The sequence below is a fragment of the Tetrao urogallus genome, assembly GCF_951394365.1.
Source record: "Tetrao urogallus genome assembly, chromosome: 6".
Taxonomy (NCBI): Eukaryota; Metazoa; Chordata; class Aves; order Galliformes; family Phasianidae; genus Tetrao; species Tetrao urogallus.
The window spans coordinates 23,895,436-23,906,242 of record NC_136819.1 but is presented as its reverse complement, the minus strand read 5'-3'; the positions used below and the strand labels follow the sequence as shown (position 1 = coordinate 23,906,242).

General features: G+C 52.5%; 1 protein-coding gene across 1 annotated transcript in view; it reads left to right on the top strand.

Moving 5' to 3' along the window:
- Positions 1-1,253: 1,253 nt before the first annotated feature.
- The window catches only part of CREB3L1 (cAMP responsive element binding protein 3 like 1), a gene marked incomplete at both ends in the record, with an annotated part of 40,291 nt that continues 30,737 nt past the window's right edge, over positions 1,254-10,807 (top strand). Inside the window, one exon of the mRNA XM_079537228.1 lies at positions 1,254-1,361. Within this exon, the coding sequence (XP_079393354.1) occupies positions 1,254-1,361 (108 nt within the window). The remainder of the gene's footprint in view (positions 1,362-10,807) is intronic.

Here is a 10,807-nt window from a genome sequence, read left to right as displayed (position 1 = left end):
AATGCCCCAAAGATGCTGGTGCGTGCACTTGTCCTTAGACTGCAGCAGCCTGATCCCTCTGGCATTTAAGGAGAGCCTTTCCATGTGTGCTCAGCTGAGACATAATGGTGACAGAGGTGATATCCGTGTTCAGCTCAGGACAGGAGGTTGGAGCGTCCCCCTCAAAGCCAGAACATCTGCAGCAAGTGGCCCTCATGGGAGAGTTCCCAGTGTCCATTCTGTGTAGATGGTTTCCAAATACCATTCCTCCTTCATATACGTAAGAATATGTGCCGTGGGAAGAGCAGCACAACCCCATCCTGGCTGAATTTATGTCTTTGACCCCTTTCACCCAGAGGCTTTTCACACTTGACTGAAACATAAGGTAAAAGTAAATGCAACTGAAAGAGCCCATTGTGCGCGCGAGCATAAAGGCCTTTGTGTGCAGGAGCAGCGTGCGGCCAGTGCTATGAAGAGCAGCCAAGGTGTGCCCAGGGCTGTGCTGGGACGCATGGGGACACAGAGCCCGTGATGGCTGTGTGTGGGAACACTGGGGCCTGGCCAGGCCTGAGTGTCTGCGCCGAGGCCTTTCCCAACGGGTCTCTACCAGCAGCACAGCACTGCTGCCTGATTTCTTCCTCCACCCGCCCACAGCCAAGAAGCAGTGGGACCATCGAATGGAGCCACGGACGCAGGGGCAGATCAACGAAACATCGAGGCTTCTTCTGCACGATCATTCTAAGTGGTTTTCCGAGTACTGGTTGGAGTAAGGATCAGAGGATGGGGATGCACAATCCCATTTATCCGAAGCCGCATAATCCTCCCGAAGCTCCTTACCGGTGCCCAGCTCCTTAGTTACCGAACGGCCGGCACAGCCGGGCCCACGCGGGGCACCGCGCCGCCCTCAGGGGCTCTCGGACCCCTCTGCGCGGCTCCGCCCGGAGCGAAGGAAGGGGAGCGCTGCCCGCCGCCGCCGCCGTGCTGCCTTAAGGGGTGTGGGCCCGCCAAGTCCCGCCCGCGGTTCCCCAGCACGGGGCGGGGGCGTGCCGCTGCCGGCCGCCGGCGCTGCCCGCCCGGCCCCAGCGCAGCGGGGCACTGACAGCTGCCCCGAGCGGGCACCGGCGCGGCGCTCCCCGGCGCTCCCCTGCCCGCGGGCGGCCCGCTCCCACCCGGCCCCGCCGCCCCATCCATGGACCGCCGGCCGTTGGGCGGCGGGACCGTGCCGCCGCTGTGAGCCCGGCCGGGGAGCGGCGGAGCCCCGTGCCGCGGGCACCATGGACAGTATCCTGGAGCCCTTCGCCGCCGAGCGGCTCTTCCCCGCCGCCGGCCCCGGCTTCCTCGACCTGGGCGACTTCAGCGAGGCGGATTTCCTCAGCAATGTGGTAAGGGGCGCTGCCCGGCGGCGGCCAGCCCGGGGTGCCCGCCCCGAGAGCCCGCTGCCAGCCCTCTGCTCTCGGTCGGCTTTCCTTTTTTCCGCCTTATTTGCCCTGACGGCGCGCTCAGGCCTCCGGGAGAAACGTGCGGGGCGGGGCGGATGGAGCGCGGCCGGGGGTGCTCGGATCGGGCAGCGCTGGAGCACGGCGGGGCAACGGGACGCGGGGTCCTCCCTCCCGGCTGCTCCCAACTTCTTGGGCAGAGAAGCGCCGGGGAGACAAAGCGTCTCCGTCCCGGCGTTGGGGCTGGGACGGTTTGCTTTAGAGAGCAGAGCGAGAGGAAGAGTGACTTAGGAAAAAGAGCTGCTGCCAGTCCCAAGGAACCAAAGAGGCATTGTTCACCTCTGAGGAAGCTGCCCGGCCTCCCCGAGGAGCCCTGCGAGCCCCGAACCCCGCAGCTCCCTCCCTCGCTGCCCTGCCGAGAGATGGGAGCTGTGCTGTTCCGGTGAGCTCTTGATGTAAATCTGCTGCCCCTCTGTCCTGGGGCAGGAGAGGAGGGGCCCCAGTGCTCCAGTGGTGGTCGGTGTGAGATGGGGAGCATCCTTCCTTGTTCCCGCACAGCTCTGAGCATCCCCGAGGACATCCCGATGGGGGATGCCAGCACCACAGCACCGCTGCAGGAGGTGGGAAGGGGAAGGTTGTAGCCCTTGGGTAACTTCTGCTCTGCTGCACAGAAGATAGCCAAAGCCTTTTGCTCTGATTCTGATGTGGAGAAGAAAGTAGAGATGCAGAATTTGCATAGATGTGAAGTGCAGCACACTGGGGTGTGGAGACACATTGAGTCTGGGAAAGAGATTACGCAGGCAGCCCTGTCTCCCAGGGGCCTCACCAGCTCCTACTGCAAGGCAGTGCCGTGCCTGGGAGCGGCAGCAGTGGAGCCGTGCAAGGCCCTGTCTGCTCCGAGTGGGTCAGAGCTTCGTGCTTCCCCTATGTGCTGTGCACCCCTTGTGGGTACAGCTGTTCTGAACCTAGAGTGCTTTGTACCAGGACTGCTTATTCTCTTATCTCCGTGATAATACTCTGTCTTGGCACCAGTCCTTTGACCTCTGTGCAACACAGGCTGCAAGCAGAAGGCAGGAAAACCCTTACCTGTATAGATGGTCCCTCCTTGTAGTTCAAACACAACTTTTGCCTGCAAACAGAGCATGAGAAAAAGAAGCCTTTGTGTAAGAGTGCCATCTGGTGCCACCTGCCAGGACAGTGTGCTTCCATGTGCTGTGACCATGGGCAGGCAGCGACCAGTGTGGCAGCTCTGCTCTTGCTGTCCTCAGCTTGCAGTTAGAAAAAGGAACGCTGCATGGATCTCTCCCCTGCTGCCAGCACCACTAACTTCTGCTGGAGTGAGAGAGTCCAGCAGATTCCTTCCCTTCCCAGATAAGCAGAGGAGATTCTGTAGCTGCTTCCCACCTACTGAATCTGTAGCTGATACGTGCACCAGAACATAGTGCATCAGCCTCTTTGTTCCCCTGCTGCATGACAGCACGGGAGGGAGGAATACACTGACATTTTCCTGCTAAGTCCAACAAACCTCCCAGGAGCTGGAGATGTTCTGAGTTCTTTTCACACAGAACTGTGCAGTGCATCTCCGTGCACAATAGCTCGCAGAGTTGCCAGTGCCTTTGCTTCATAGATGGGCAAACTTTTCCAGATATTGTTCAGCAAGTATTTTTCTTAGAAGAGCCAGGAATTTTGGCCATAAAATGCCTGTGTGAGACTTCTTCTGGGATGATTCCTTCTATTCAGAACAGAAGCAGAAAGGATGAATGATGCTCAGTGCAGAGGCTGTGCTCCTTGGCACATGGATTACGTGGCCCTGAACGACTCACTTTTGTCAAGCCGTTGTGCTCTTATAAATCACCTCATTTCTTTAGAAACGGTTCTCTGCGTTGTTCATCTGAAGTTGTGACTGTAGTAAGGACAGAAGAAAGGAAGGAGTAAGGACAGTACCTCTGTCCTTAGTAGATGTGTCCTCAAAGTATTCTGTGTGCTTGAAGCAGGGAACAAAGTCTGAACTGAGGGGGCTGGCATGCAGAGGAGCCCAGGCAGGTTGTAGGGATGGCTCAGCAGGAACTTCAGGACATGCAGCAAAGAAATGCTGACTGCTGCTCCTGGGACGGACCGGCTCCTGTGCTGGGACGGTTAGTTGGCATTCACTGGCTGAGAGGAGGGAAGAAGTGCTGGGAGTCCTGGGCGGTCCTGGGCCAGCAGAGTGCATAGGGGGCTGCTAGCTAATGCAGGAGTGCAACAGTAGGGACGGAGGGGAGCTGAGGCACGGATGTGGGGATGCAGGGACCCAGCAGCAGCCTGCCTGCCCTGTGAGGAGCGTGCTGAGAAGGTGGAGCCAGGCTCTTTACATAAGTGCATGGCAGCGCTCGTAAATCAGAACAGGGAAGGTTTAGACTGAGTATAAGGAAACAATTTATCACTGTGAGGACACAGGAGAGGAACAGGCTGCCCAGAGGTGTGGTGGAATCTCCAGCCCTGGAGGTTTCCAAAACCTGTCTGGTCAAAGCAACCCGCTCTACATTAAGTGTTGGCCCCATCCCGAGGAGGGGTTCAATTAGAATTGTCCTGAGCTCCCTCCCAACCTGCATGAGGCTGTGATTATGTGATGGTTTGGTTTGGAAAATCCTAAGGTGAGTGGTGTCTGCTTTATACGTGGAGGGGACATCTCCAAAGGACAAGAAATGCTTTTTTTTTACTTTATCTAGCTAACCAGACTCACCTACAATGACTGCCTACACTATCAGCCTCTGCTTGCTCAAGAGGCTGCCTCCTGCTCTTGAACTGAAAGAACTTTATTCATCTTTTTCCACCAGACAGGACCTGCCATAAATAAGGCTCATCTGTCACACACTGTTTGCTTATCAATTCCACCTGCCCATCCCCTGTCCAGTCCAGCATTTCTGGTTGTTCCTGCTGGGACCCATCCATTCGTTTACGGTCTTATGGCCACACTCACAGAGCTCTTACTGTTTCAGCTCTTACCAGGGTTGTGAAACTCTTCAAAAGGTTATCTTTTGAGTCAAATCCACCACTGTGTTCTAGTGGGTTTGGGACACTGGTGGCACAATGAAGCCAGAATAAACCAGCAGAATGGGGGGCATTTCTTTTAAACTAGTACCCCAGCAGGTTTGTTTATTCCTTATGTCATTGTGTTTTGTGATATGAAAGATACCCTCAAAGATGACTTTGGACATTGGATGTTCATGTAAACAGAGCTCCATTTTGACTCTGTGCTTTTCAAAGTATATTCTGTGTCTCTTTCTGAAAGACGGGCATCAAGGCAAAAATATCACTCACATGTTAGTTGAGGTCTCAACTGTTAGAAGTTGCAAAATGGAAATTCAGGCTGTCACAGTAGCATTCACCCAGCTGCTCTGGGGACTGCACAGTAACGTGCTCCTTTGCTGTGTGATCTGAGGTTGCTGGGCAAGCTGACAGGTGTACCTGCTGGGAGAAGAGCCACTTGTCCCTCTGGGTTGCTCCTTGAGCACACACTGTGTTTTGTGCCTGCTGTCTACTCTTTTCTGCAGTATTGTCACAGCCCACAGAAAGGAGGGAAGCAGCAGGACTGTAGGGAGTGAGCAGGATGAGAGCAGTGCTGTGCAGCTCAAAAGCGGAGCATAATTTGGAAATAAACCCAGGCTGTTCACCAGGGATGACCGTCACTCTTGTGAAGACTCTTCTGTTCCTCTTATGCCTGCTACAGGCACTTAAATAGCACTTAAGTGGTGCTTAGTGTTGGACTGATCTTTGGCCTGAGTGAGTTTCATGCTGTGCGAGCTCCCTCCCACCACCTCAGCACACAGTGAGGACGGAGAGTTCAGCAGATGTGGTCATCCATCTCTCACTCCTTCCTGATGCTAGTGAAGGACCTTGCTGTAACAGAGGCTGGGCCTCTGGGACTGATGTAGTTCTGCATAGGAACACATGCAGAATGCATGTTGGCCCTCTGTTCCCTGCGGTAAGATTTGGTCAAGATTTGGCTGACAAGCCAAGTACTGGGCAAGGCAGGACTTTTTTCTTTAAGTTTTGCTTGGAACATGCTGGTCAGAGTTTCCTGTGGGATCTGGAGCGCAGATACAGAGAGGCCTGGCGGGGCTATCAGACCTGGCCCGATGGAAATGAATCTCAAAGTAATCATTCCCAGATTTTCCTCATTTCATTAGTTTCTTTGGATCTGTCTCACAGTTCCCCCACTTCATGCCCATGCTGCTCCTCACTGTCACACAGTTGGACTTGCATCTGCAGGAGTACACATGGAAGGGTGAAACCACAACTGGACACAACCATTCACAGGCATCTGAACCTGCAGCATCATCACTGCAGTCATCAATGGGAAATGTATGTCCACAAAGAGGGTAATGGGTTTGAACTTCCTTTGGAAGACCAGGTGAATACTTCCTCCACAGAGACTGGGGGAATCACCTGCGTGTCCTTCCATGCCAGGAAGAAACTGAGAGACATTTGAGATACTCTTCCAGAAGAAAACATGTTTATCTGTAGGACAGATAAACAGCTGGCAGCACATACTGGGGATCCACAGACCAGAACATTCATCTCTGCCAAAGTGGGAGAATCCTTTAACGGAGCAGCTAGGCCAGAGCTAGGAGAGACCTAACTCGGAGCTGGAATGCAGGAGGCATGTATCCACAGCAGGGTTAATCCATGAGGACAGAGCTGTCATCCTGGTGGGGAAAAGCAGAAAGGGCTTTGGAGAAGTAGAGCAGAGCAAACAAAGGAAATGTTGGCAGGGGGTGGGAGCACATTTGTTCTTACTGCGCTTCCGCTTAGGGATGGTGTCAGTGACACCAGCTGGGAGGTGCTGAGCCAGTCACAGCTCCATCCATGTCCCTCTGGTGATCCTAGTCCCCACAGGTGTTAGGCAGTCATTTAGATTCCACTTCTGGAGACGAGGAAATCAAGACTCAAGTCTGTAGGGACCAGACTCTAGAAAGCCTCTGAGATGATTTTCTGGCTCATTGGACCTCCTTCTGGAACAAGCACAGGTGTCTAAGCATGGCTGGATTTAACTGGGGTGACTGAGCACATCTCTCAGTGATGCCTGCCTTCTATCACTCTTCAAGAGCACAGCAAAGAGAAGAGGGGCCAGGCTTGTGGCCACATAAGAGGAAAGAAGTTTACTGAAGCAGCTCCTTAAAAGTCAATATTGGAAAGAGTGACTCCATAGCCACCAATGCAGTCCCACTACTCAAAATATGGCCAGTTGACACCTCTCCAGTGTTCTCCACTGTTTCTTCAGAGGAAGTCCCAGCCCTGGGCTCACTCTGTTTTTTTCTCAGCACTTCCCTTTAAGTTTTAAGACTGTAGCATTTAGTTAGCATTTAGTATAGTACTTATTTTAGCAAATTATCAGTGTTAAAGGAAGGTAATGGAAACATTCCACTCACTGAAGCTGTCTCTGTGGTGGCCACATGATAGGCTCTCTTCTCATAGCCACAGGGATAGGATTGTGCTTGGTATGAAGATGTGATTCCCGAGACAGACTTGTGCTGCTCATGTCAGGGAAGGGATGAGTCAACCTGCTGAAGTTATCATGCCCTTTGCCCTCTTGCAAACAGTGCACTGCAGCAAACCTAATAGGACACAGAAGTCATTTGGTGATCTCCTTGCTGCAGTTAGAGGGGAATGGATAGAACTGAGCGGTGAAGTGGACCGTTACAGCTCAACTAAGAAATGGCCAGCAGCTTGGCAATGGGTGCTTGTGAGGAGCTCTTCCCTTCCTCTTTCCTCCCTTTGGAGCCCAGCTTGAGCTGTGAGTAGCTCCCTGTTTCCTTGGGTTGGTATCTGCAGGTTTGCATTGCTCCTCAGAGCAGAAGCAGTGGGAAATGTGTGAAGAGCCAAGGGCAAGGCTGGAGCAGCAGGGAGCTGCAGGTAGCGTGCTGAGAGGCAAGCTTTATCTGCCCACATCAGCTGTGCAATGCTTACACCTGTCTGACTCTCAGCTGCTCAAGAAAACAATTCTTTCTTCTGATTTCCTGAAGGGTCACATTTTTTAAGGTTTTCCTTTTCTGAAGTCCCCTCAGCATACTTGAACACCCCAGCCCTTCTCCTCTAACCCATCCCATTTTGGCTCCTTCATCCACCTTCTCTTCTGTATCTCTGCATCTCTCCTGTTATTCCTTTTTCTTAAATCTCTCCAGGACTGTCTGCCTTTGGAGCTGCTCTGGTCAGTATCCAAGTGCTAGCTGCTTGACATGAATCTTGTCATGTTGTTCAGCCAGAACAAGGTCTCCTGAAGGCTGTAACTGCACATATCCACAAACTCTTTCACTCCTTCCTTTCTGTTGCACATCCTATTTCATCTTCTCACTCTCTAGGACTGCAGAAATTCTTTGGTCAGGATGGAAGCAACGTGCATGGCTATTCTCACCGAAGCTAGTATGTAATTTAAACCAGCGCTGGATTTAGTAGCGTCTTTAGGGATCTAAGGTGATGCTTTACATGAGGTAATTCATTGCGATCGTCATTCAGCCTGTTTCACAGGAAACTCACCCTTGACTACCTCAGCAGAGTTGCTTTTGGCTTCGTGACACTGTGACTTTGTCTTGATCAGGGAAAATGTTTGTTTAGGCTGGCCAGGCTGACCCAAGTTAGCGAAGCCTGCTCCAAACTCCCTTATCAGTTTTCCCGGAATAGCTACAAAGTAACATGTTCAGTCAGCTAGCTGTGTCAGGAGTTCCCATGCAACAAGAATATCAGGTCTCCCCAGGGAAAAATCTGGCAGCCCAAGTTGGAGGAGAAATACGGTTTGGGCCAGCTACCAAATATGTTACACAGGAGGGAGCTGGATGCAATGTGTGCTATGGGCACTGGTGCTTGGACCGTCTGCATCCCCCCTGCAGGTGAGCTTCCTCAACCCAGTGCCCAGAGGAATTTCCTCATGCTGCACTTTCCTGCCCTGCTGTCACAGGGACACCAACTTCTTCTCAGGGCGCCGAGTCCAGGTGGGAGCACTACGGCCCGAGGACACGTCTCTATCTCAGTGCGGGGCTCTGCCTTGTGAACTTGTTAACTGCTGCATGCCAGGATAGCTTAATGCCAGGTAAATACCGTTGGTTGGTAGCAGCTGAAGGAAGGAGATAGGCAGGTGCTTTTGGCTGAGCCTGCTGCTGTCCTGGGGAACGGCTGCAAGCCAGGCAGCCTGGGGAGGAGGAAGCTAGCGCTGACATTTGTTAAGGCTGTTGATGGAAGGTTTCTTTCAAAGCCTTTTCAGTCTCTCGATCTGAGAGCTCTTTGCCCAGGAGTGCTGGAAATCTGGCTCTTCTTTCCAAGCAAATGTGCAGACTGTGAGTTGATGAGGTGCTGCTGAGCCACAAATAGCGAATTGCCAATCGAATGATACTGGGTTTGTTCTTGGTTTGTTTTTTTTAAACTTGCGGATAGTGGTGCAGTGACTGGGACATGAGGTTGTCAGGAATGGGAGAGTTAGTCCCAGCTCTGCCAGTTGCTTTGCACATGATCTTTAGGGTGTTATTTGTTGCAATGTAGCTTCTGCTGCTTAGAAAGTGAAACACATCCTTATTCCCGCTAGCACAGCGCAGTGCCATCAGCGGGTGACACAAATTAATGACAAGCTGGACTGTGACGGGAAGCTGCTAGCAGATACTGGCCAGGATAGGTCTGTGGGAGCTATTGCTTTGCTTCCCCAGTCAGTCCCTGTGAGTTAGTTTGCAGCTAGTGGTATTTGCAATATTTTCAGGTTGGCAGCTCCCAGCTGTCCTTCACCCTTTTCCTTTTCATTTCCCCTATGGACTGTGCATGGCTGATTTTGACCTCAGATACTTCAGGTTAATCCAGAGTAATCTTTCTGTGTCAGTGTGAATGACTAAGTTAGTCAGCATCAGGATTAAATTGAAGTACTTGGCCCATGCTGTTACTGGCATGGCCTCTTTGGGCCATGCTGAAAACCAAACAGTTTGTGCTTTATACATTCAGTGAACAGGCTGTACTCATAGCTTATCCTCTACTGAACGACTAGATCCTGGCTCAGCTGCAAAGCCCCACTTCCCCCTGGGGCTGATGCAGCTTGTCAGGACTATGTTGAGTCCCCAGACTCCCAGTAGGTGGGTGGTTTCTAAGGAGGTTAACCAAATGAGAGCATCAGAGTGCTATGGCTTTATCAGTCCACCAGCAGGGCACTGAAGACCCATGGCAGTCCCTCTCTGTCTCTCCTGCTGGTCAGTGCACAGTTCTGTGCTTTTCCTTTCTCCTTTTCCCAACACTAAGTCTGCCTGAGCTGCCTAAAGCTGGGATCACCACCGTTCACTCAGAAGAGCGATGTGAAAGGTCGCTCTCCTGTTCTCTGACACCTCTCCTGCTCTTCAGGATTTGTCAAAGATACTTGGCAGCAGCCCAACCACTGGATTAGCATTAAATAATGAGCAAGTGGCCCGCAGGCCTTTTCAGACAAAGAGCACACCTTTAATTCTTTCCTCACATGTCTTCTAGCCCTGTTCTTATCACACCGGTAGACAGACGAGGAGGAGACACTGGCCTGGTCAGCTCTGGGGACAGAGCAGAGGGTGCAGCACTGGCTTTTTTGTCACTAATTAGTAGCAGGGTGGCAGCTAGCAGCTGTGACAGCTGCCCCCATCAGTGCAGTCAGTAGCAGCTGCATGCAGCTGGGACATGCAGTAGTAGAACAGCAGCAAAGCTCATTGCTCAGTGTTCTTGTGTGTGTTACGCTCCAGGGGAGCATGGGAAGGCTGCCCAGCAGCCCAGGTATCTGTGGGTACAGAGACCATGTCCTGAGTAATGCCCATCCTCTGGACTCGGATGCCTTTCTGACATTCAGTGAAATTGGATTCTGTAGAGTTGCCAGAGCATTTATTTACTTATCCTGGGAAAGGGAAGAGGAAAGAGGCCAGGAGGGATGGAAGAATAGGGAAAGAGAGAGGAAAGAAAAAGCAAAGACAAGAGAGAGGTAGCTATGCAGTTAGCATTCCTGAGCCATCTGGGCCTGTTGGCATGGCCCCAGCTGGATGGGCTGGCAGGTTTATCCACAGCATGATGTAATCTCCATCACCCAGCATTTGATTATTCTCCTTGCTCTGGATGGCCTCAAATCGGGTGCAAGTCTGGAGCGGGCATTTTGATTTCCTGTTGCTATTTGTGGACTTTTCCTGGCCAACCCTCAAGAGCATCTCAGGCAGTTTTCATTCCTCCAGCTGAAAGAGTGATGCCACCCGGCTGGTGTAGTGCAGAGGCCAATCCCAGCCAGCCTGTCAGCTGGAGACAGACAGCCCTGCAGAGGGATCCAGCTGTGCTTCTCTCCAGCTGTGGCATAGTGTGAAGGGGACACCCCTGCCTTTGTTCTTGGGGTGCAGCTTTGTTCTTCAGTTGCAGCTCAGCCCAGAATTTGTCTCAGA